Source organism: Rana temporaria, chromosome 6 (genome assembly GCF_905171775.1).
Source record: "Rana temporaria chromosome 6, aRanTem1.1, whole genome shotgun sequence".
Lineage (NCBI taxonomy): Eukaryota > Metazoa > Chordata > Amphibia > Anura > Ranidae > Rana > Rana temporaria.
The window spans coordinates 80178789-80203235 of record NC_053494.1 but is presented as its reverse complement, the minus strand read 5'-3'; the positions used below and the strand labels follow the sequence as shown (position 1 = coordinate 80203235).

Genomic DNA, 24447 nt, shown 5'->3' with positions numbered 1-24447 from the left:
CTGAGCCGAACATTTCTCCTGTAGCTGCGAGATGACCGGGAGCACATCTTCCAGCTTCTGCTCCAGGGCTTCTACTCTATTGCCCAGATGGGTAGTGTCCGTCTTTAATTGGGCCACATCTTCTTTCAGGGCCTTCTCAACCCGGTCTGCAAAGCGCTCTAGGTCCGCTTTGGTGGGGAGGGCCCAAATATGGCGCCTGATGTCTGCGTCCTCCAGGGGGTCAGGCTCCTGAGAGAGGAGGGCGAGTGCGGGGAGATCGGGGCCGTCAGGTCACTCACCAGCGACGGAGTAGGCCCGGGGGAGCTCGGTTGCAGCTGGGATCGGGTCGTCGGGGCCTGCGAGGCTGGGGCAGCGCTCTGTGATCTCCCGGCCGGCGCCATCTTGAATGCCTCGCGGCCGCCTCTGGTCGGCTCCACGAGGAAGGAATCGAGCTGTCCCTGTCTCGAGCCACCTCCCCGAGGGGTCTGCGGGGGTGCCCGGTTCTTCTGCGACATGTCAGGGGACAAACGGCAGGCAATCCTCCCTTGTAGCTCAGGTTAGGTGCGGCGGTGGGTCGGAGCGGCAGACACACGCGTCCTCACTCCTCCATAGCCAGGACACGCCCCTATTTCCTTTTGCTGTGGGAGACTGTAACCTCTTAATGAAAGTTGATGGCTTTTCCTGACCAGCCAGATCAACCCCACCTAATGCCACTTGGCATGACCCTTGGTAGACCTACTCCATGGTCCACAGACCATGTAACTGGCCTAACATCATTGCTATGGGCAATCACTTTTGGCCCCTTGCCTCTTATCAGCCTCTCTCCTGGTGAAGCAAGGAAGCTGGAGGAAACAGTTTGTTCAGATTGGCACATCACTGCTGACAATAACCGGATGTGACATTTCGTTTCATGTGAGATTGAGTAAGAGCGGGAGATCTCAAGAGCCACAGGAGGGGGGGCACCATGCTGCCGGCTTTGTTGAAGTAATCGGCAGCTATGGAGCTGTTGCATCACTTTGAAGCCAAGAGTTGGTGAAATAAAACCTGCACAAGCTGATGTCTGCTACTTATGATTAAAGTTCACTCTTTTTTGTTTTCAAAAGAGTTGTATTGGTAAAAAGAGAAAATACCAGGTATAGCAGTATACAGAGTCACAGGATATCACATAAATCAGAATCGACAGAATCAAAAAGATACAATGTTATGAGGTATGTGTAACAGGGTAAATACAAGATAGCCTGCGGGTCAATGACCAAATGAGAAATTACAAAAAACCTGGTACATAATAATGAACAAACCAGAACAATAACAGAGAAAAACAGAGAAAAGATTCCAAACAATACAAAGGGGAGAGAGAAAACAAAAGGGGGAGGGGGGGTAGGTCAGTTCTGAAGCCTAAAAATGAACCAAGGATTCCATTTGGCGTCAAATATGGGAATAGAGTCGTGTAATGTGTGATGGACTTTCTCGGATAACATCATTTGATCAACTCCTTTTTATAATCAGCGGGAATGGAACTGATTCCTTTTTCCAACTCAGGGCAATAGCCCACTGCACAGCTAAACAAATCGAATGGATCCGTTTCACAAGGGGTCTGGGAGAATCTTGCAAGCTTTCAAATAGGAGGCAGTGTGTATGTGTCAGAGCCACGTGTCCACCTGCTAGTTTAACAATCAGTCCCAACGTTTCAGTCCAGGTGGTCCACAATTTGTCACATTCCCAAAATAAATGAAAATAGGAGCCTGGAAGGTCACAGCCTCTAAAGCATAAAGGGGACACCTGTGAGAACAGCCTATGAAGACGCACTGGATTGTAATACCAGCGGGTCAACAATTTTATAGCTGTTTCCCTAATAGTGAGGGAGAGAGTGCATTTTCGCATATTAAGCAAACACAATGTCCAATCTAAATTGTCTGCCGCTAAATTGAGCTCCTGTTCTCATTGAGCTCTATACTTGAGTGTAAGGGATTCTGTGGCAGAAACCAAAGAACTATAAATTCCCAAGATACTGTAAGACCCTTTTGGCAAGGGGTTGAGCTACAAATAGTTTCAAAACCAGTGGAAGAGCCTGATGTGGGATTAGCATAGTGTGACTAGAAAAAATGCCTGATCTGGTGGTAGTGATAAAACTCACCCACCAAGATACCATGCTTAGTTTGCAAATTAGGAAATGACTCAAACTTCGAGTCTTTTATAAAGTGTGCTAGTTTAGTCAGACCCAGGTCTATCCAGGTCTGGAAAGTCTCTGGGAAAGCAAAGGCAAATCGTTAGTCACCCAAAAACGAGTCACCCAAAAACGAGGCCCCCAAAGGCGGCTGCGACATAAGGCAAAACTTAATCTTATAATTGTCCCATAGGCCCAAGCATGCAGTAACTATAAGGTTTTTTGGAACAGAGATTCGAACTAGCTGGGTTGGAAGACCACATGAGTCCAGGCAGTTAAAATGGGGCAATTGAGTCCCCTTCAAACCAAACCCAAGGAACCCTGGGGTTACAAATGTTCCATTGAGCTTGCTGGGAAAATCTACTGGACAATTAGTACAGCCACCAATGAGGGACCCCAAGACCACCCCGTTTGGAGGATCAGTATAAAATGGTTTTAGCGAATCTAGGGGGCCTATCTTTCCATATAAATTTATTAAATAGGGTCTGTATCTTGAGAAGGTAAATTTTTGATCGCCTAATTGGAAGGGATCTGAATAAATACAGCAACTTAGGGAGACTGGTCATCTTAAGGGCAGTCACTCTCCCTAAAAGAGAGATGTGAAGTGGGGCCCACAGTTTAAGCAGTTGTTTCAATTCAGAGATCATTGGGGGGATAGTTGGCTTCAAACAATTTCCGGTAGTCACCGGTCAAATTGATCCCCAGATATGGAAGCGATTGGCTAGCCCAGGAGAACTTGAAAGAAAGTCTAAAGTGATCAAGCTCGGAAGAGGAGAAACCCACCGGAAGGGCCATTGATTTTGCTACGTTAACCGAGAGGCCCGAGACACTCGCAAACCTGGACCAAGTGCAGAAAAGGTTGGGCAACGTGATCAGAGGTTTGGTGATAAACATTAAAACTTCATCTGCATACAAGCAGAATTTGTAGTCAACCGATCCCTTGGGATATCCAGAGATTTCAGGGTCCCGCAACAGCGCAATAGACAAGGGTTCCAATGCCAGGGAGAAAAACAGTGGCAAGAGCGGGCACCCCTGCCTTGTACCCCTACCTAAGCTAAAAAAAACTCTGAGCTACATCCCAGAATCTTAATCCGGGTCTTGGGATCCTTATATAAAGCTTGAAAAGCCCTAAAAAACTTGCCATTAAAACCCATACGTTGCAACAGGGTGGACGCATAGCTCCAAGACACGCTATCAAATGCCTTTTGAATATCAAGGCTCAGCAGAAATAATTTCTTAGAGAATTGGTTAGCATCATGAATTATGTCAGCCGCTAGACGTATGTTATCCGTAGTTAATCCATGGGGGATGAATCCTGCTTGATATGGAGAGAACGCTAGCTAAACAATCAGCAAGAATCCTGCTGAAAATTTTCAGGTCATTGTTAATGACCAAAATCGGCCTGAGGTTTTGAGGGAGAGAATGATTTTTATTTGGCTTATGGATAAGGGACATATTAGCCAACAGCATTTCCCCAGGAAGGGAACCTCCCTGCAATACCGAATTGAAGAGCTGAACCAGCCTGCCAGACAATGAAGGTGCAATTTTTTTATAATAAATTGAAGAGAAGCTGTCTGGGCCAGGGGCCGAGCCAGACTTCAAGGCCTTAATCACATTCAGAGCTTCTGTTTGTGAGATATGTGAGTTTAGCCTCTCCACTTGGGAAGGGGAGAGAGTGGGAATCGGGAGTCCAACCAAGCCAAATCATCCCCGGAGGGATCAACGGTGATGGTGCCAAAAGGGTAGAATATAATTTTGTAAAGATCCTTAGTACCTCTTGCTGGTGTGAGGTGGTCAGACCCGAGTCATTAACTAATTTATATACATGAGGGGGTCTAGCAAACATGGTAGAAGGGGAGCTACCATGCATTAAAAATGTTGCCTTTGCCCATCTTATGCTGCTTACCACCAAAGCAGAAAATGCCCTGTCTAGCTCAAGACGTTTCTGATCAATTGCTATCCTCGTGGCCTCCTGAGTCAGCATAGGTGTGTTTTTATAAAGTTTGTCTAGATCTGTTAGGTCAAGAATCCTTTGCCTGTTCAATTTGTTACGAGCTGAGGCTTTCCCAAACGGTTTACCCCGCATGACCGACGACTGAAACGGGGGTTTCAGGTAGAGCGTTGAGTTCAAAATACTGGTCTATAGATTGCAGTACCTCAGACTCAACCACTGCATCCGAAAAAAACGCCTCATTTAAGCACCACGTGAAAGGTGCAGGGGCCAATCCGTTGAACTCTGTCTCAAAGGCAGTAATTTGGTGGCCTGACCAGACACAGGGATGAATGGTAGCTGTATTGGAATTGGCAAGGATAATTGGGGTGACAAAAACGTTATCCAGCCTGGCATAGCTGATATGAGGGGGGGGGGTGACTTCCCTAGCCCCAATATTATGGGCCCTCCGGGAGTCAACTAATTGGCAGTCCCTCAGTGCTCGTGTGAGGGAATTGGGGAAGGCCCTAGCCGAAGTGGTAACCAAACTCCTGTCAAGCATGGGGTTAGCTACTAGGTTAAAATCCCCACCGACAATCATGTGTGGGGATTGATAAGCAACCAAATGCTCAAAAAAGATGCAAAGAATGAGGCAGGGGGGTCATTGGGAGCATATACACTTGCAATAGTTTTAGCAAAGAAAAGGTATTACAACCCATGGATGAAAAGTGCTGCACACCCCTGATAAAACTTGAGAAAAGAGAAAATTACCCTAGGGGCTTTGTGCTGCAGCAAGAAATGAAAATTGTACCAGTTGATAAAGTATAAATTTTATTTAATATAATGTTCAAAAAGAGCCCCAAATAAAGGACTCCGGATATGAGCTTGACATAAATATCAATCAAGAACAAATAAGATCACATTATGATAATAAATACAGACAAAACAATACTGTGTATGTAAATACTATGGGCAAAATACCCCTACGCATTTCGACCTTAAAAGTAGCGGTCTTCTTCAGGGAGTAGTTTATTAAACGCAACCATAGATTCTATAAAGAAATATATATACAAATAAATAAGTCATATAACAAAAGAGCATAAGGAGGACCCGTCTGCCCCAACCATATGAGTAAATGGCGGGGTGCAGGTATTCCTCCTGCATAGATAAAATGATGTAACCACAAATTGCCACTTACCAAAATGCGTGTCGGAGAGCTGACCGGGACCGAGCACCGAGCCGCACCATCGAACTGCAACTTCAGGGTACCGGGGGGGGAAACGCGTAGGATCCCCTGGGTCAGTTGGAAAAAACTCCAAAAAAGGGCACAAGAGAGAAAGACACCCCCTAGACCTACGAGAGGTCACGAACCTAGCACACCGAAGATGCGCCAAGAGGCGGGAGGAGGGGGAGAAGGGACAGGGAAAAGGGGGGCAGGAGGGGGGGGCGGCAGAAGAGTTGGGAGAGCCGGCAAACCAGTGAGGGGAGGACCAAGGATCAGGCCCGGCCGGGCCAAAGTGGGACCCAGCACACCATGCAGGCAGAGGTGGACGGAATCTGGTGCAGGGCGGCGTCCCCCTCCTTATGTGGGGATGAGGACCCTGTAATAGAGATATAAATGAAACTTAATGAATTTATATAGATGTGTATCTCAATACGCATATGAGCATACCAAAACACACAGGTACATATTTTTGTATCTGTAAATGTAACAGGGAATGGAGAGTGTGTGTTAAGCAGTGTTTCTCAAATCCAGTCCTCAGGCCCCCCCAACAGGTCAGGTTTTCAGGATTTCCCTCAGATGAAAAGGCTGTGGTGATTACTAAGGCAGTGAAACTGATCAAATCACCTGTGCAAAATAATGGAAATCCTGAAAACCTGACCTGTTGGGGGGGCCCGAGGACTGGAATTGAGAAACACTGGTGTTAAGTGAATGATGAAGAAAGATCACATAGCTGGAGAATATTGTGTAGGATGTTAAAGTGAAGTTGAAAGTGGGGGTAGAAACCAAAAAATTAAAGTGATGAGGAGAAAAACGAAAAAAAGTATTGGGGGTGAAAAGTGAGTAATTAAGATAATTATAGGTAAAAAGGTGAGAGTGTGTATGGACAAAAGAAAAGGAGAAAAGGAAAGAGAGGGGAGGAAGTACAAAGAGAAAAAAGAAAAATAGTGAGACAAATAAAGGAGACATGGTGCCAAGAGAGAGGGGTGAGACTGTGTGAAATTAATAATTAAAATGGCTAAGTGCAAAAAGAAGTGATAATGGGGACAGGAGTATAAGCATGGGGAGTGAAAAGTACCTGTACTATCTGTATGGCTCACACAAATGGAAAAATTAAGTAGTCGAAAAGTTGAGACAAAACCCCCCATGTAGGGAGGGATGTCATACACTTTTAAGTAAGTACCTGCATCTGTTGGAAGATAACAAAGCAGGAATATATTATTAAAAAAGAGATAATGATTGTAAGTAAGGAACAAAGTTGCAAAGCTCCCACTTACCCTCCGGCAGCAGTTGTGTATCCTATCCAGTTTGTGCAGTCACCGTGGGATCTGGGTTCATCCCTGTGGGACTGACTATATGGGATCCGCCCAATCGGGTGGGGGTGTCCTCCCTCCACCATAGAGCCCCGCTCCTCCCCATAATGCATATGAGGCCGGGCGGCAGGTGGACCCAGCCCACCCGAAAACGAGATCCATCTCGATGGCACGTGTCCACCCTTACCGCCCACCCACCGACATACCCCCCCCAGAAGTAGAAACCACCCCCCATCACACGCAAACCACAAATCCCCCCTCCCCCCACACATGCGGCGCACCGGCATGCTGAAGCCGCCATAATGGCAGGCAATGGTGTGGCCTCCCCGGCGTTACAGAAGGGACACGATGGTCCCTAAGCGACACACTGTCTTCCTCGCCGTCCGGAAGGATGGCGTGAGGCAGCACACAGATGACTATGGTCCCACGTGCGGCCTTGCGAGACGTCGGCGCCATGACGTCATCGCGACCCGCGCACTCTTTCCTTCTCTTTCCATCCTGTAAACTCTCCTCATCAAACATTTATATCTCTATTACATGGTCCTCATCCCCACATAAGGAGGGGGACGTCCCCCTGCACCCGACTTCGTCCACCTCTGCCTGCATGGTGTGCGGGGTCCCATTTTGGCCCGACCTGATCCTTGGTCCTCCCCTCGCTGGTTTGCTGACTCTCCCGACTCTGCTGCCGCCCCCCCCTCCTGCCCCCCTTTTCCCTGTCCCCTCTTCTCCCCCTCCTCCTGCCTCAAGGGGGAAACTTTGGTGCGTTACGTTCGTGACCTCTCAAAGGTCTAGGGGGTGTCTTTCTCTCGTGCCCTTTTTTGGAGTTTTTTCCAACTGACCCAGGGGATCCTACGTGTCCCCCCCCCAGTACCCCGGAGTTGCAGTTCGATGGTGCGGCTCGGTCCCGGTCAGCTCTGCGACACACGTTTTGGTAAGTGGCAATTTGTGGTTACACCGTTTTATCTATGCAGGAGGAATACCTGCACCCCGCCATTTACTCATATGGTTGGGGCAGACGGGTCCTCCTTATGCTCTTTTGTTATATGACTTATTTATTTGTATATATTTTTCTTTATAGAAACTATGGTTGCGTTTAATAAACTACTCCCTGAAGAAGACCGCTACTTTTAAGGTCGAAACGCGTAGGGGTATTTTGCCCATAGTATTTACATACACAACTGTTTTGTCTGTATTTATTATCATTGTGATCTTATTTGTTCTTGATTGATATTTATGTCAAGCTCATATCCTGAGTCCTTTATTTGGGGCTCTTTTTGAACATTATATTAAATACAATTTATACTTTATCAACCCCTAGGGGTAATTTTCTCTTTTCTCACACTTGCAATAGTTATTTCTCTATTATTTAGAACACCTTTTATAATGACATATCTGCTATCCTTGTCTCTGAACACTTTCTTAACTTCCAAAGGAAGAGAGGAATGTAGGAAGATAGCTGCTCCCCTGCTTTTTGAAGTGTATAGAATGATTGAGTTAAGTTCCTATGGAAATTTTTTAGATGGGAGGCTTGGGAGAAATGCGTTTCCTGAATCGGGAGGATTTTCACCTTTAAATGTTTGTATAAAGCAAACGCCTTCTTCCTCTTGATTGGGGAATTAAAGCCTCTCACATTGTGTGATATGCTGCTAATCACCATCGAAGCAAGGGAGTTAGGACTTTCAGCTGACATTCTTTAGAAAATGAGCATGTAAATAGAAATCTCCTGCAATACCAGCTGTACCTGAAGACCACAGCAGGGGTTGCCACCATCTTCCAAACCCTTACTTCAATAAAAGAATAATCAAACCTAGCAACATTAATCATTTCAGACATTGATATGTATACAAGAATACGTGTCACATGAGGGAACCGACCAAAAACTGAAATAAGAAAAAAATAAAGAAAAAAATATAAATAAAATACTGGAAAAGTTAACTTGATCAGGTAGTGACAGACAACCTGATAAAAGGAGTAGCCAAAGGAGACCTCCAGGTCTCGTGCCCAGCCATGATGCTGACTCAGCACCGAGCCCAGAGAGGGTGTCGGCGCAGGGGAGTCTGCAGCGAGAAATGGTTATGAGCCAAAATAGGAGAAAAAAGCCAACGGGCAAAGTCAGGCTGTGGCTGGGAGGGGAGGTCATGCAACGGTCCAAACAGGTGTAACCTGAGGTCCAAGGGCTATGCAGAAGATAAGAATGTGGTGCCGTCAGCAAAAAAACATGGACAGATCAAAGCCGCTAGTCCATTCCCATACCTCCGATGTCATACCTGATCCTTCTGCGGTCACGACGGGCTGTAGGTGTGCACCAGAGGGGAGACGGCCTGGGAGTCGAAGGCGGGCGACGGACAGCTTCGCGTCCAGGAGGCCCAGCTTCACGAGGATCTCTTGTCCTTCCAGGAGAGTAGTGGCCACATATGGAGTGCCATTATGTGGGATCACCAATTTAAATGGAAAGCCCCATCAATAGCGGATACATGCTGCCTGGAGTGGTGCCGTAATCTCTTTCAGACCCCGACGTCTATCCAGTGTAGCTGGGGAGATATCTGGATAAATTTGCACAATGTGTTCATTAAAGGTGATGCGTTGTGTGTTCCTCGCTGCCCGCAGTATCTCTTCTTTGGTTAGGAAGTCCTTCATACAGAGAACCACATCCATGGGGGGCTTGTCGGCCGGGGGTTTAAGCCTGAGCGCCCTGTGGATCCGATCGCAGGTGAAGGCCGCAGAGTCACAGTCCGGGAGGAGAGACTTAAAAAGCCAGATGACTGCTGGAATCAAGTCTGTCTCTGTCTCTGGTATACCTCTCAGACGCAAGTTATTGTGTCTGTTACGGTTGTCAAGGTCTTCGACCTGGGCTTGAATCACAGAGAAGGCTGAAACTAAGTTTTCATGTTCCCGACTGAGATCGTTGTAGGCCAGGGGGAGCTTGTTGTGATTTGTCTCCAGCTTGTCGGTCCTCGTGCCCAGGGCCGCAATCTCCTGGGACAAAGTATGGGAGGTCTTGTGTAGCTCTGACTGGAATTTGGCAGCCAGTCTGGTATACACAGCCTCCAGGCTGGAATCCAGATCAGCCTTAGAGAGAGCAGGCAAACATTCCTCCGGAGCATTGAGAGCACGAGGCTGGGATGGGAGAGGAGCAGGGGAGAGAGCTCCGTTACCCCCGTCAGTGGCACCATCTTGAGCCATGCTGTATAGTTCTCTGATGCGGAGAAGGTAGTGTGTTAGCGACTTTTGAGCCAAGCCCTGACCTTTCTTCTTAGCGGACGACATGCACCACCTTTAAGGGGCTTGAGGGGTGTTAAAATTGTTGATAAATCCGAAGCTTATAGCCCTCAATGAGCCGTTATTAGCCCTGATGGAGTGGAGCTAGTGTCTCAGGCGTCTATCATGTTCGGCGTCGCGTATGCGCCCCCAAGTTCACTATTTTTTGGACGTATGCAGTTTATCCAAAGAGCTGAACTGGTTAAGGATCTGTCAGGGTTGCGCTCAGACCTTCCTTCTCAGAGCTCCGTGCTCAGCTGTCGGTTAATTGACAGTACTCTTCTTCATTCCACAGTGATTCACCTGGTCTTCATTTCTTGCTTGTCAGCTAGCCCTGCTGGTCTGCATCAGATCTCCTGAGCCTTTGCCTGGTCAACCTGTCTGGATACTCTCTGCTGTGTTTTTCTGTTAGACCCCTTTCACACTTTTGGGCAAAACATAGCCCCTGAAAAATGCCCCCCCCCCCCCCTGTAGTCTGTGTGAAAGCCTGATGCTCTGGCAGGACGTTAAAAAAAAAAAAAAAAAGAACTTCTGCAAGCAGCATCTTTGGTGTGTACACCGCTCCTGGCCATTGAAATGAATTGGCAGCGCAGCTGAACCACCGACAAAACGCCACTGCAGCTGCACTTTGCGGGTATTTTTTTTTTTCATATATGTAGTGCATGTGTACTTTTCAGTAAATTTAGTGGGTGAATGAGAGAGTTATATTGCTCTCATTCGTTTATTTGTTAAATTTGGCTGTCGCCAAATCTGGATTGTCCTGTGGTTCAGTCTGTGCTCCAGAGATGCAGTCTCATCTCTGGACGGCAGGTGGCGCTGGAGGGGTCCAGACGAGCCGTTTCTTCCCAGCAGCCAATTGGAGGAGTTTTCCCTCGCGGGGTATGCTTGTTCCTTCCCAGAAGCTCTAAGGGCTCTCTGGCTGCCAGACCTGTGAGAGGGTTCTGTCCAGGGGCACTTTACCCACTCTGGCTGGAGTGGCGACGAGACTAATACAATTATTTAAGGCAGGACTGCTTTCTCTATCCATGGCCTGATTCTGCAAAGTTTATTCTTCTTTTACCAACCTATCCTGTCTACCTCAAGTTGACATTGTTTGCCGTGTTGGGCAAGAAAATAAAGCATTGAAAATGTCAACCAACAGTCTGGACATTCTATTTCTGCTCTCTTCACCACCATCACCCCTAGACACATCACAGAGGTAACTTAAACATGCCGATCCCAAATCTAACCAGCGGCTCCTCCGGGGGTAGCGCTTTGTATAATTTTTATTTTAAATTTTGAAGTATATTGACAGTTGAACAGTACAACATAGCCAGGACAAACTGGGGGGGGGGGGGGAGAGAGTGGAGGGTGACAAAAAAAGGGGGGGTAGGAAAGGTGGGAGGGAGAGGAGAGGGATACCGGGAAGGGAATAAAAAAAAATATATATATATAACATAGTCCAGATACAATCAACTATCTTTTTTGCGGGTGGTTTTAACCCTTTTCTGGCCGCTAACGGGGGTTAAGTGTCCCGCTAGCGGCTGAATACCTCCACAAAACGATGGTAAAGTGCCGCTAAAAATAGTGGTGCTTTATTGCCGCCCCACTGTGAAAGGGGTCTTAAAGACTTTTGCCTGGCTGACTTTACTTCTGGTTCCTGATCTGGTTTACTGCCTCTGCTACGCTGATCTCTGGATTCCTAGTTCACTGGCTTGTTTCGACTACTCGCTCTGGTTACTGAACCCTCGCTATGTTTTGACTATGTTCATACCATTTTATTAAAAAGTGTGATTTGTTTTTATTGCACTTCTGTCTCTGTCTGATTGATTACTGACAGGATCAACTCCAACAGAGCATGCATAGAAATAGCTATGGGGTAAATACTGTATTTCAAATGCAATCAGTCTGTGGATGTTAAGAGCAAGTCTAATCTGGATAGTCTTATTTGAATCAGATTGACAGGAATACTGTCTGTGCTCAAGATGCTTCTATCTCCAATTCATTTTGGGCTTAAGTGAATTTGTATCCCTCTGACCATTCCTTTAAATCTGGGGGATACACTCTAGTGCAGGGGTTTCCAAACTGCACCCTTTGCTTGCCTGTATCTGGCCCTTGGGGCGCTATATTCCATCCACTGACACCAACAATGGGGAATCACTATTGTTGCTAAAGCCACCAATGGGGCACTATTCATCCAACTGACACTATCAAAAGGGTACAATTTATTCTATTGGCACCAACAATGGGGCACTAGTCCTCCCACTGACACCAAAGATATGGTATTGTTTACTCTCACTGGACATTTTCTACTCCCAATGGCCCTAGTATGGCCCTCCTAAAGTCTGAAGGACAGTAGACTGGCCCTTTGTTTAGAAAGTTTGGAGACCCCTGCTCTAGTGCAACACAATCTATCTACTGTAGCAATGAATTGTTTACTGTATTATAGTCTCCTCTAAAGATAAGGGTGCCCATGGCAACTGTGCACACCCTACCCATGCATTGGTTTAAACTGTTTACATCAAATGGAGGAGGTAGGTATACATGGCATGTCCCCTTCTACCAATTCGGGGGAATCCTGACATCCCTCTGGCCTGATTGTCAGCTAACCAAATACAGAAACCATCCTCATGTCAGGGCCCACTATGGACCCTTCTGTTTAATTTTCTAAGATCCTTGCCAAATGTCTCACCAGTTTTCAATGCCCACTAACTCAATTTGAAATGTGAATGCCAGTCCACTGGTTCGATAACGGCACACTTTAACTCTTGCATACAATGTACTGCTTTCAGAACTATCACAGACACCACTCTGATTTTAGACCCATTAAAAGCAGGTCATCAAATACCCTTTTCCCACATACTGGACTAAAACTCTTGTCTCTTTTTATAAGCAATAAATACCAGGAGTTTCAGATATAAAATCATCATTGGTGAGCCCCCACAATTCTTCATTCAATATACCCATGGAGATGTAGCTCAGCACAAATGTGACATATTGCATATCTTCTCGTTATGTTCTGCCCTCCAGAATTTCTGGACACACGTTTGAACATTAGTGCAAACATCCAGACTGTTTCAACCCATAGGAAAGTGGATTATTCCTGTTCCATCAGAACAATATTCCTTTCAATGTGTCCTAATGCATTTAGTTAACAGCAGTGTTAATTTTGGCAGCAAATTTAAATTTAGTTTTAGTCTTGGGACTAAAATGGCATTTTAATTGTAGTCCCATTTTAGTCTTATGCAATTCTTTTTGATTTAGTCGACTAAATCTCCAGTACATTTTAGTTGACTAAAACTAATTTTAGTCATCTAAAATCGAATGGATGTAATTAAATTATAATGCATTAGTTAACATGTCTCTACAATTTTCAAACTCATATGCTGCTAAAGGGAAGAATCAAATGTGGTATTTATGGTATTGAGGTATGGACATTTTGAAGTCAAATTTCTATTTAGTTTTAGTCTTTTGACTAAAATGACATTTTAGTTTTAGTCGTATTTTAGTTAACTAAAATGTTTTAGTTGTTTGCCAACTAAATTAACACTGGTTAACAGAGCCTGTGCATGCCTAATTGGCTTTGACGCAAAGAATATATTAACTTGATGGATAACGTTTTTACCAGTTTCCTCAAAGAGACAAATTCCAAGTTTTGAACCCCATGGTTCTATTGGGTATACTTTTTTTTTTTTTTTTTTACAGCGGAATGCAAACACCTGTCCTAACCCATGTAACCCTGACTGAAAGCATGCATAACAAAAGTTGACATGCAACTTTTGTTAAACCTGCCTTCAAGCAGTACTCACCTTCACCTTACAGTAATGCAAAAGTTACATATCTCAACGCCATTTTCAGAGTGCCAAATATTCAGCATCTTGGTGGCCGGGATGGCGGACTGAGCAGACGTGTGTCCAGAGCTCTCTTGGAGTGTAATCCTGTTACCTTATCCGTATACCGTGACTGCGGGGATCTTTCGGGTCCAGGCACCGCTTAATGCCTTCTAAAGCATCCGGGCACCAGAGGAGGAGCAAGCGGATAAAATTCCCCCCGTGTAGCCCGGTGGAATCCTCGCCAGTTCTCCTCGAGCTGCGGCCTGCTGCGCGCCATTGCAACATGGTCTCACAGACTGACCACGAGGAGGACTCTCCCCGGACGACTCCGGGTATACTGGAGGTTATGGCGGCTATAGTCTCTTGCCAGACTGCTCTTACAACGAAAATCGAAGAGGTGCAGCTGGATGTCGGCTTGATGCGACAGGATTTGGACAAGATCCGCTCCCGCGTGTCTGAAACTGAGCGGCGGGTCGGCGAGGTGGAGGACACGGTAGCTGATCATGCTGCCTCCATACGGGCCTTGCAGACCAAAGTCCTTACTTTGGAGTACAGGGCGGAGGACGCCTGAGAATAGGAGCCGCAGAAATAACTTACGGCTTGTTGGCCTTCCGGAGGGGGTCGAGGGCCGGTCTCCTGCCTTGTTTACCGAGGAACTCCTCCGCTCACTGCTACCGGCGGCGCGGCTCTCCCCCTACTTCGCGGTGGAATGTGCTCACCGGGTTCCTCCCAAGCCTGGACCGGAGGGGGCCCCGCAGCGTACTTTCATACTGAGACTGCTTAATTTCCGTGACCGGGATGAGCTGCTTAGGGCGGCGCGGGCGGCCGGTGACTTGCCGTACCGCAATGGCTGGATTTTGATGTTCCCGGATTACACTATTGAAACCCAGCGCCAGCGCAGATCATTCGACGGGGTGAAGGTGGCTCTCTGTGCTAAGGGCATTAAATACAGTGTCCTCTTTCCTGCAAAGCTTCGGGTGGTGGACAGGGAGACGGCCCGCTTCTTCACCTCCCCTAAGGATGCTGCGGCCTGGCTGGAGGCCCTGCCGGACTGATACGGGTGCCGCTGTTTCTCATGTTGCTGTCTTTATCTCCCGATGGAGGATGTCGGCTGATTGTGTGGGGGTATGGCTGTCTCCTGATGGCAGGTAGCGGTGGACATGACTGCGCAGCCCTGGTTGCTATGGGCCTTCTCAGGATCCCCTGTGATCGTGACTGACCGGTTGACTCTCTGGACTTACGGGTGTTGGCTGTTCGATATGGGGGCTGGCTGCTGCGGACCTCAGGATTTTTACGGCGTCCATCTACCATGCCTACCCGGCAGACTGTCTGGGCTTCCCTCTGTTTTTGCTCCTGTCCCTCTCTAAGGGTTTTTTGTATCTTCATTCCTCCATCTGGTGACAGTCCAAATAAGGGGTGTTCTATACTGGGATTAACCGGGTTTGCTCTTTTCTCCTAATTTTTTTATTTTTTATTTTTGCTAATTTTTTGGACGCTATACTCCTTGTATACACCCAGCAATGTTCCTGTGTTTTGTAACTGACTTAAGTGTTTGTGCCCCTGCCTAGTCAGGTGTTAACTAGAGATGTTTCTGCTCACTCCAATTGAGTAGCTCGAGTCTAACTTGGTGTTTCTTCCCACTGGTTCCTATGCCGTCAGGTGGTCGAGTCGGGTCCTAACCTGTGCCTCTTTGTTCTGGGATACATGGGGTGGGGGAGGGGTGGGTTGGCAGTTGCTGACCCGGGTGCTATAAGGTTGTTCTGTTTTTTTTCTTTCTGTTTTTTTTTGTTTTTAAAGGAGCACTGGTGTCCTACTCTGCACCCGGGGAGCCGGCTGGCTCCTTTGGGTTCAGGGTTCCTGGGAGGTTTTCCCTCCATGCATTCTTCTGTTATTTCCATGGTACATTCCATGGTCAAGTGTTTAATAGTGTCCTGGAACGTGAGGGGGCTCAATTCGGTCGTTAAACGTTCCTTGGTCCTTACTTGCAGAGGCTCCACCCCCAGATCTGTATACTGCAGGAAACACACTTGATGGGCTCTAAGGTTTTTAGTTTGAAGAGGGCGTGGATCGATGCACATTATCATGCACCCTATTCTTACTATGCTCGAGGAGTGAGTGTCCTGTTGCACAGATCCCTGCCCTTTCAGCTTGTGGCTGTCAAGTTGGATCCTCTGGGCCGCTACCTCATTTTACATGCTCTGATTTCAGAGATACCATATGTGTTGGGGGTTTATCTCCCTCCCCCAGCGGATGTGGGGGTGCTTCACTCTCTAATGCAACATATTGTTATGTTTAATGTGGACAATGTCCTTTTAATTGGTGACTTTAATCTAGTGCCGTCCAGGGATCTGGACAGGCTCCACCCATCTGGTCCCACACAGCAGAGTCTTTCTCACTGGGCATCTGCCTTTCATATGACGGATGTCTGGCGACATTTCCATGCGTCGGACAGAGAGTTTACCTGCCTTTCCACCATCTACCGGACCATGTCTCAGATCGGTTTGGCCTTTGCCTCCCCGTCACTATTGCATAGGGTGATCTCTACTGAGATCCTCTCTCTGGGTATATCCGACCATGCTCCGTTATCCGTTGCTATTCGGACCCTGCTGGCCTGGTTGGCAAGGGGACAGCAGGGGGTGACCCACATTGCCCGATTGAAGGGACCGGGGGGCCAATTGTTAACTAGCCAGGTAGATATCAATGAGCGCTTCCTGAGCTTCTACCAGACCCTTTACGCCTCTAGGGCTTCTTATAGCTCCCCAGAGCTCTTCCAATATTTGGATCAAGTCTCTCTCCCCTCCTTGGACTCAGACACTAGTGGGAAGTTGGACAAGGATATTTCCTTAGAGGTGGTGCAGGAGGCGTTGGGCTCCATGCAGGCTGGGAAGGCCCCGGGGCCGGATGGGATTCCTATTGAGCTGTATTCAACCTATCAGGAGCTGTTGGTATCTAGACTTACCGCTTTATTCAAGCGGTTCACTACTTCTGACACTCTACCTGACTCAATGTATGAAGCGATAGTGGTGCTGATACTCAAGCTGGGCAAGGACCCGGAAGAGTGTGCCTCCTATAGGCCTATTTCATTAATCAACGCGGACGCTAAATTGTTGGCGAAAATTTGGGCTTGTCGGCTTAGTGGGGTGATGGATACTCTTGTCCATGTGAATCAGACGGGATTTATGGTTGGGAAGGGGACCGACATTAACATCTGCTGCTTGTTCCTCAATCTGGCAACCACTCATAGTAACAGTGGATCTAGAGTCATAGCCTCACTGGATGCCGAGAAGGCTTTTGACTCTGTGGAGTGGGGCTATTTGTGGGAGGTGCTGTGACGGTTCGGTTTTGGTCCGCGTTTTTTACACTGGCTGGGTCTGTTATATTGTGCACCTAAGGCGAGGATAAGGGTGAATAACTCACTGTCGGACTTCTTTTTGCTCGGGAGGGGGACCCACCAGGGGTGCCTGTTGTCGCCTAGCCTTTTTGCCCTAGCGCTGGAGCCCCTGGCGGTCTTGGTTTGTGATTCTAGTCGCATTGTAGGTCTACGGGTGGGCCCTCTAGAAGAGAAGATATCACTATACGCGGATGACACCCTGTTGTATTTACATGACGCAGAGTCCTCATTGACCGCTGCTCTAGAGATCTTTGATGTATTTGGAAGGTTTTCGGGGATTGGTATTAATTGGTCCAAATCTGTTCTTTTCCCACTGGATGCACAGACCGGGACGTCGGGGACACAGTCTCCGCTTTGGTGGGTGGACGAGTTTGTCTACCTGGGAGTCAGGGTGGCGAGGGACCTTGGTTCCTTCCAACGCCTCAACCTTTTACCGGTGATCCAGCGCCTCAAAGACCACTGCTCCCATTGGGCTGACCCCCCTCTTAACCTCCTAGGACGTATCAATATTCTGAAAATGATCTACCTCCCCAAGTTGACTTACATTTTTAGGAACTGCCCGGTGTGGATACCCGCTTCTTTTTTTAGGGAGGTGGATAGCTTCATCGGCTCCTTCCTGTGGCGGGGTTTTTCCCCCCCGACTGGCTAGGGCGACCCTCCGGCTCCCTGTGTGTTGTGGGGGACTTGCCCTCCCTGACCTGTTGACTTACTACTGGGCAGCTATGTTGGTGACGGTGAGGTGGTGGTTTCAGCAGTCCAGGGCTAATGCAGCTGTCTGTTTGGAGGCGACCATCGTGGGCTCCCTCACGGAGCTTACCAACCTTGTGTACCAGGGTCCCTCGGCGTCCCCTCTGTTGCCGACCCTTCGGGTCTGGGGGGTGGTTAGGAGACGGTTCCTGAATCCCGACCAGCGGTCCCCCTTTACCCCCCTATGGGGCAACCCTTGTCGCCCTCATTTCAGAACCATACCGCATCCGCAGCTTTGGGCCCATTTTGGCATTAAGTTGCTACGCGACGTTTACAGCGGCCGGGCTCTTCTCTCATTCTGAGCTATGACGGACAAGTTTTGGCCTTCCTTTATGGATGGCGTTTAGGTATCAGCAGCTCTGTCACGCAGCCAGGGCACAGTTCCCGTCCCCCCCTACTCTGAAAGCGGATCCAATAGAGGACCTGTTGGCACAGGAGACTCTGGCTAAGCCGCTGTCTGACCTGTATTTTGCTCTCCAAAGGAGGGACTCTCCAAAGATGGAAGCCTTGTGGGATAAGTGGAGGGAGGATTTGCCTGACTTAGACAGAGAAACCTGGGAGGAGTGTTTTGAGGCTAGCTCTAAAGTGGTTATCTCCTCTAGAGATAAGCTGATTCAAACGGAATTTCTGCACAGGGTTTATTTTATGCCTCAGAGACTGCACATAATTTATCCGCTCCGTTCTCCAAATTGCCTTCGATGTCACTCTCCTGATGGCACCTTTTTACACATGTTCTGGACCTGCCCGAAGCTGGCGGCTATCAATTTCCGCCTCCAACTGGAATTACCCTTGTCGGCGGAATTGGACCTGTTGGGTGTACAGGATGATGAGCTGAGGCCTAGATATACCAAGACGCTGATTTCTTTGTTGTTCTTCTATGCAAAAAATGAGATTCTGCTGAGATGGATCTCCCCCATACCCCCTACTGTGGGCTCCTGGTAAAATGAGGTCAACGCAGTACTTCCATTGTATAAGTTGACGTACATAATTAAAGGGTGTCCTATGAAGTTTGAGAGGGTTTGGCGGCCCTGGACTGATCCCTCATATGTTGCTAGCCCCTGAGTTGTACGTGGGAGAATTGTCAGTGGCGCCTTGGGTGGGCTTGCAGTCTTAAAAAAATAAATAAATACAAATTACATTTTAACGCGCCCCCCCCCCCCCCCAAATACTTGTAAGGCATGCTGTAAATGATAACGTTCACATTTGGTTTTGCACTTAAAGTGGAACTAAAGCCCTGTTGTAAAAAAAAATACAGCAAGGAGGCAGTGTTTTAGTGCAGAAGAGTCATACACTGTCTCTTCTGCCATAAATTGCCCTTGCCTGCCTGCTCTCCATCTCTTCTGGCACTGTAAACTTAACTCCTTTATCAGCCCTGCCCTGTGTCCTGCTGTTGGGCTACAAAAGGTCAACCCCATTTTACATTTCCAGAGCATTCAGGGCCAGTATTCTGTAGTTCAAATCAGGAATAAGCAGACATGACAATGCTTCTGCTCTACAGATACAGTACAGTGAGTCAGCTTTGTCACCGTAAAACAGGAAATGTTGGAGACAAGAAAATTTGCTCTAACCCAAGAATATGAATTAATGAAAAAATAGGTATGCTAAACCAGAAGGCAGCAGTAAACAGTGCATACACACACAGATACAAAATAGAAAAACAGAAAAAACGGTGCCAACTAAATGTAGCCACATGTGATGCCAGAACAAGGTAAGTATGTTGATCAAAGTGAAACAGTCCTAAAAAATGTCCCAGTAATAATGAAGCCATAAAAGGTATTCAGATGGAAACTGAAAACACCGCAGTGCAGGATAAAATCATCAGTGAAACCGCCACCACATAGACAGCCTCTTACCAGATCGATAAGAGGGAATAGCCTTAAGCAGATAGGATGACCATGGATTGATTTAACCGCACAATGATAGCACCGGGTCCAAGGGAATCCAGATCCAGTCCTCCACAGGAGAAAACTCAGCTGCCCCTTCACTCGGATGTTCCGTGGATCACCAGAACAGAAAAACAGGCCATAGCGTGATACAGTTTAAGGGGTTTTATTTAGGTAAAAAAGATTGTACTTACAAGCAGAATCTTAAAACATTTAAAATGGGTGCCGGCCGGCAACGGAGGGGCCCTTTTTCATTCAAAATGAGCGCGGTAGCGTCACTGAGCGCACGCCCCAGAGGTGTTTTGTCAATGGGGATGTGTTAATAGCAGGATCACAAGGTGCAAAAACAAGTTGAATGCCTTAAAAAAAATGCAGTCATCACATCTTGAGAGATGCACACCGTTGGGCTCAGGAGTACACTGCTAAGGTATTGGACCCTATGGCTGACTGCTGCAGATGGAACTCTGGGTGGTTCAGGAAAGCGGGTCCACTGGAGCACCAACAGATTCCACTGGGAACTAGAACATAAGATTCCCCAGGGTGTGGAGTCTAATGCCCTGTACACACAATCAGAATGTCTGATGGAATTTTCCATCAGAATTCCATTCAAGCTGTTTTGCATGCACACTGTCAGACCGAATTCTGACCGCCCAAAACGCAGTGATATAAAAGATTACGACTAGCCGAGAAAAATTAAGTTCAATGTTTCCGAGCATGCATCGACTTGATTCTGAGCATGCGTGGGTTTTTTCTCTGTCGGAGTTCCACACAGACCATAGGATTTTTTTCCATCGGAAAAAAAAATAAAACCTGTCCTATTTCTAAACTCTAACGAAAAAAGTCAGATGGGGCCCACAAACGGTCGGAATATCCGATAAAAAAATTATGTCTGACTTTTTTCATCGGAAATTCTGATTGTGTGTACAGGGCATAAGAGCCAGCAGGTGTTCACCAGAGCCTTTAGTGGCGAGGATGGACTGCGCTGCAACTGGCTCCAGGTCACTGCCCTCAGGGTCTCCTAGCTCACGCTCACAGTAGGCTACAGGAGGATGGAGAGGAAGCAGCAGCCCAGGAAAACAAGGGATAGTCAGGACATAAGCCAAAAGTTGGGGCTTCTAGCAGACAAGGATAGAGAACACACCAAAGGTCAGGGTAGCAAGCAAGCAGGGTTAGTCAAAGAACAAGCCAAGATGGGTAACAGAAACAGACATAGAGCACACAACAAGCAGGAGCCTGGAAACCAAACACACAATATTACTCGGGCAAGGCAGGCTCCATGAACCTTATGGTAGGAATGACCATGTAACATCTCTTCACCTAAACCACTTTAAAGTAGTACTAAACTCTAAATGTTTCACTTTTCCTAATTCATTCTCTGAAGTAAAGTACAAAATGCTCTTCTTGCCCTAATCTCTTACCCCTTTCCTGTCCCTTGTTCCATGCCACCTCTCCAGCACTGTCTCCAGCTCCAACATCTCTTTCCTCACTCTTTGTTTTTACAGGAGATATTAAGGGCAGTGGAGCCATAGGCTCCTGCTGCTGTCAGTCAAACCCATATGAGGGGGTGTGGATGCACACATCAACACAGAACCAGATGGGAGCAGGCATGTATGAGTGCCTTATTACCACCTGGTTTGCTAGAGAAGATATCCGAAAAATCAGAGGAGCCTACAGAGCTAGTGGGGATGGCAAGATAAGAGGGAGCATGTGCATGCCACCCCCCTTTTATTTTTTGTTTAACTTTACCTTTAAAGCCTATCTCGGGGAAGGGGGAGGAGTGCTTGCACTGCACAGGTCAACTGTATATCTAGGGGTGAGGAGAAAGCTTATACTCACCTGATCCTTCGTACCACCGGAAAACGGTGCTTCTCAAAAGTTCCAGCAGTGGACTGTTCCTTTGTCTATGGAGCCTATTCCATAGGCTTGATGACTTCAGGAACAGTCCACAACTCAAGATCTTTGAACGCAGGGGTGCCAAACCGATGTTGTGCCCAGAGGATTAGATAAGTAAATCTTTCTCCCCTCCCTTAGACAAAAACGGACAGTTAACCCATGCAGTGCAAGCACAACTCCACTGCATGGGCAAACATTTTTTAATGTTACTATACAAATGGCCTTGGCAACTCAGGTGTATTATATTTATATATATATATATATATATATATATATATATATATATATATATATATATATAGAGAGAGAGAGATATGAGATAGATAGATATGAGATAGATAGATATGAGATAGATAGATATGAGATAGATAGATATGATATATATTATATAATTTTTTTTTTATAAGGTGTTAGAACATTTAACAAATGAATATTAAAGATGCCTGGATTTAATTGAATTTAATTTTTTTCATTGTGTTACCTATAGTGCTTTATTGCTGAATTCAGTAATGTCGGCATTCAGGGCTGAGTTTATTGCTGCCAGATCAATGGACTTCATTGGAATGATCAAAGAATGTGATGAGGCTGGATTTCCAAAGGTACATTTTATTATAAGATTGCTAATAGATTTGTTTTGCAGATATGCATGTAATGAGTCAGTTTCTGTGCACTCAGATCAAGAGATTATCTTAAAGTTGATACCACTCTGTTCTGTTATGAGTTTATCTTGCATATGCATTTGTCTAAAATCTTTCAACTTCAGCAAAAATAAATCATTACTGTCCAGGTGTGAATTTTTGCACTTTGTTTAGCTTGGAAAATAAAGCTAGACTGAGGTTCAGCTCCTAACAGTTTAGAGAAGATTTAACTATACCACTAACCTACAGTATGGCAGCTATAGTTGGCATTTCTGCAGTCTTTAATTTCCTCCACTTCTGTCTTGGGTGCAGATACTATTAAGCCAGCCATAGACAGATCAAAATTTGTCTGAAGTTGATCCATCAGCCAGTTCAGCACAACCAGCCTGTTTTTTTTTTTTTTTTTTTTTTGATCACTGCTGGTGGCTATAGCCACAGCAGTGGTCCTTGTATTTTGATGGCTGGGGAACCACTTGCTGTCAGCATACAGTAGCACAGCGGGAGGTATTCCCACATCAACACAGAGTGTGTTAATGGTTAAATCAAGCAATATTATGTCCTTCAACCTGTGGTTAAAAGAAACAAAATTGGTTAACCACTTACCGACTGCCTCACAATGATATACGTTGGCAGATGAGCACGGGCAGGCAGAGTAACGCACATGCACATTGTGACACACCCCCCCCCCTCCCCCGTGCCCAAGGCGGACGGCATTGTTCCAGGAGTGATCCATCTTGAGGGGGAGGCCACTGATTCATGGCCTCTTCCTCACGATCACTCCTGACCAATGAGAAGCTTCATCTGCTTCTGAAACTGTAAACAGAAGCAGAGGAAGTGATGTCATCTCGTCCAATGGTTCCTTTTTCGTTGGAAGCCAGGGAGAGAGGACACCTAACAGTGAGTTGCACAACACTACACTGACACCAGTACACGTAGGCACACATCACCCCCCCCCCCTGCATCCCCTGTCACCAGGGCAGGACTTAGGGTGAGTGTTGAAGGGGTCCCCTGGAGCCGAGAATTGGGGGGGATCGAAGATGTTGAGCGAGGGGGAGGTATCATAGTTGTTGAGCGGGGGGGATGCGCATTAAAGTTGTTGAGCAGGGGGGGGCGAATTGAAGTTGTTGAGCGGGGGGGTGCACATTAAAGTTGTTGAGTGGGGGCGGGTGTCTCTCACCTGTGCACGGAATGTGTCTGCTCTCTTCCCTTCAGCAGACATCCACACACCGCTCCGGTTCCTGCTGGGGGGGGGTTTGCAGTTGTTGAGCGGCGGGGAGTGCCTCTCACCTGTGCCGACAGCCGGGGCCACAGACTGTCATTAGCCCAGCTGTCGGCTTTCTTCCCTTCAGCAGCCACAGTCCTCCGCACACCGCTCCGGTTCCTCCTGCTTCCGTGCTGCCTCCTCTTGCAGTGCGGAAAAATTAACCCTTTCGCGGGACTGTGGGAAGAAGCTGTCTGTGCGGGAAAGTCCCGCAGAATCCGTGCGTGTTGGGAGGTATGCGCAGGGCCGCCATCAGGAATCTTACACAGCTTAAGGCATGGGGCCCCTGGAGCAGAGAACCGGGGGGGTTGCTGCCGCCTGAAATTGAGAAGTGGGGGGTTTTCTGCAAATTAAGAAGCGGGGGGGGGGCTTTACAGGGCACTGGGGACCTCTGGGCCCTTTAATAAAAAGAAAAAAAGAAACCTCTGGGCCCTTTAATTAAAAAAAAAAAACATTTATAAAAAAAATACATAAAAAAAGGGAGGTTGCCATCCAGGGACCTCTGGGCCTTTTAATAAAAAAATATAAACAAAAATAAAAACAAGGGGGGGTTGCCACATGGGGCCCTGGGGACCTCTGAGCCCTTTAATAAAAAAAAAAAATATATATATATATATATATATATATATAAACAAGTTTTTTTTATAAAAGGGGGGGGGGCTTGGAGACCTTTGGGCCCTTTTAATAATAAATATATATATATATATATATATATATATATATATATATATATATATATATATATATATATATATATATATATACACATTTTTTTTTATAAAAAAAAAATAAAAAAGGGGGGGGGGTTGTCATCCGGGGCCTTCTATTGGGTGGGGCCCATGGGCTTGAGCCCAGTCAAGCCCAATGGTAAGTCCGGCCCTGCCTGTCACAGTAAAACCAATAGCAGTTTTCAGATTTGTTTTATTATTATTTATTTACTGATCACTGCATTGGTG

General features: G+C 46.8%; 1 protein-coding gene across 5 annotated transcripts in view; it reads left to right on the top strand.

The window, feature by feature from the left end:
• VPS35L (VPS35 endosomal protein sorting factor like) overlaps positions 1-24447 on the top strand; it is a 1107598-nt gene that overhangs the window by 600450 nt on the left and 482701 nt on the right. For all 5 annotated transcript variants that reach the window (XM_040358550.1, XM_040358549.1, XM_040358548.1 and 2 more), the window contains exon 16: positions 22080-22191. In XM_040358550.1, the coding sequence (XP_040214484.1) occupies positions 22080-22191 (112 nt within the window). The remainder of the gene's footprint in view (positions 1-22079; positions 22192-24447) is intronic.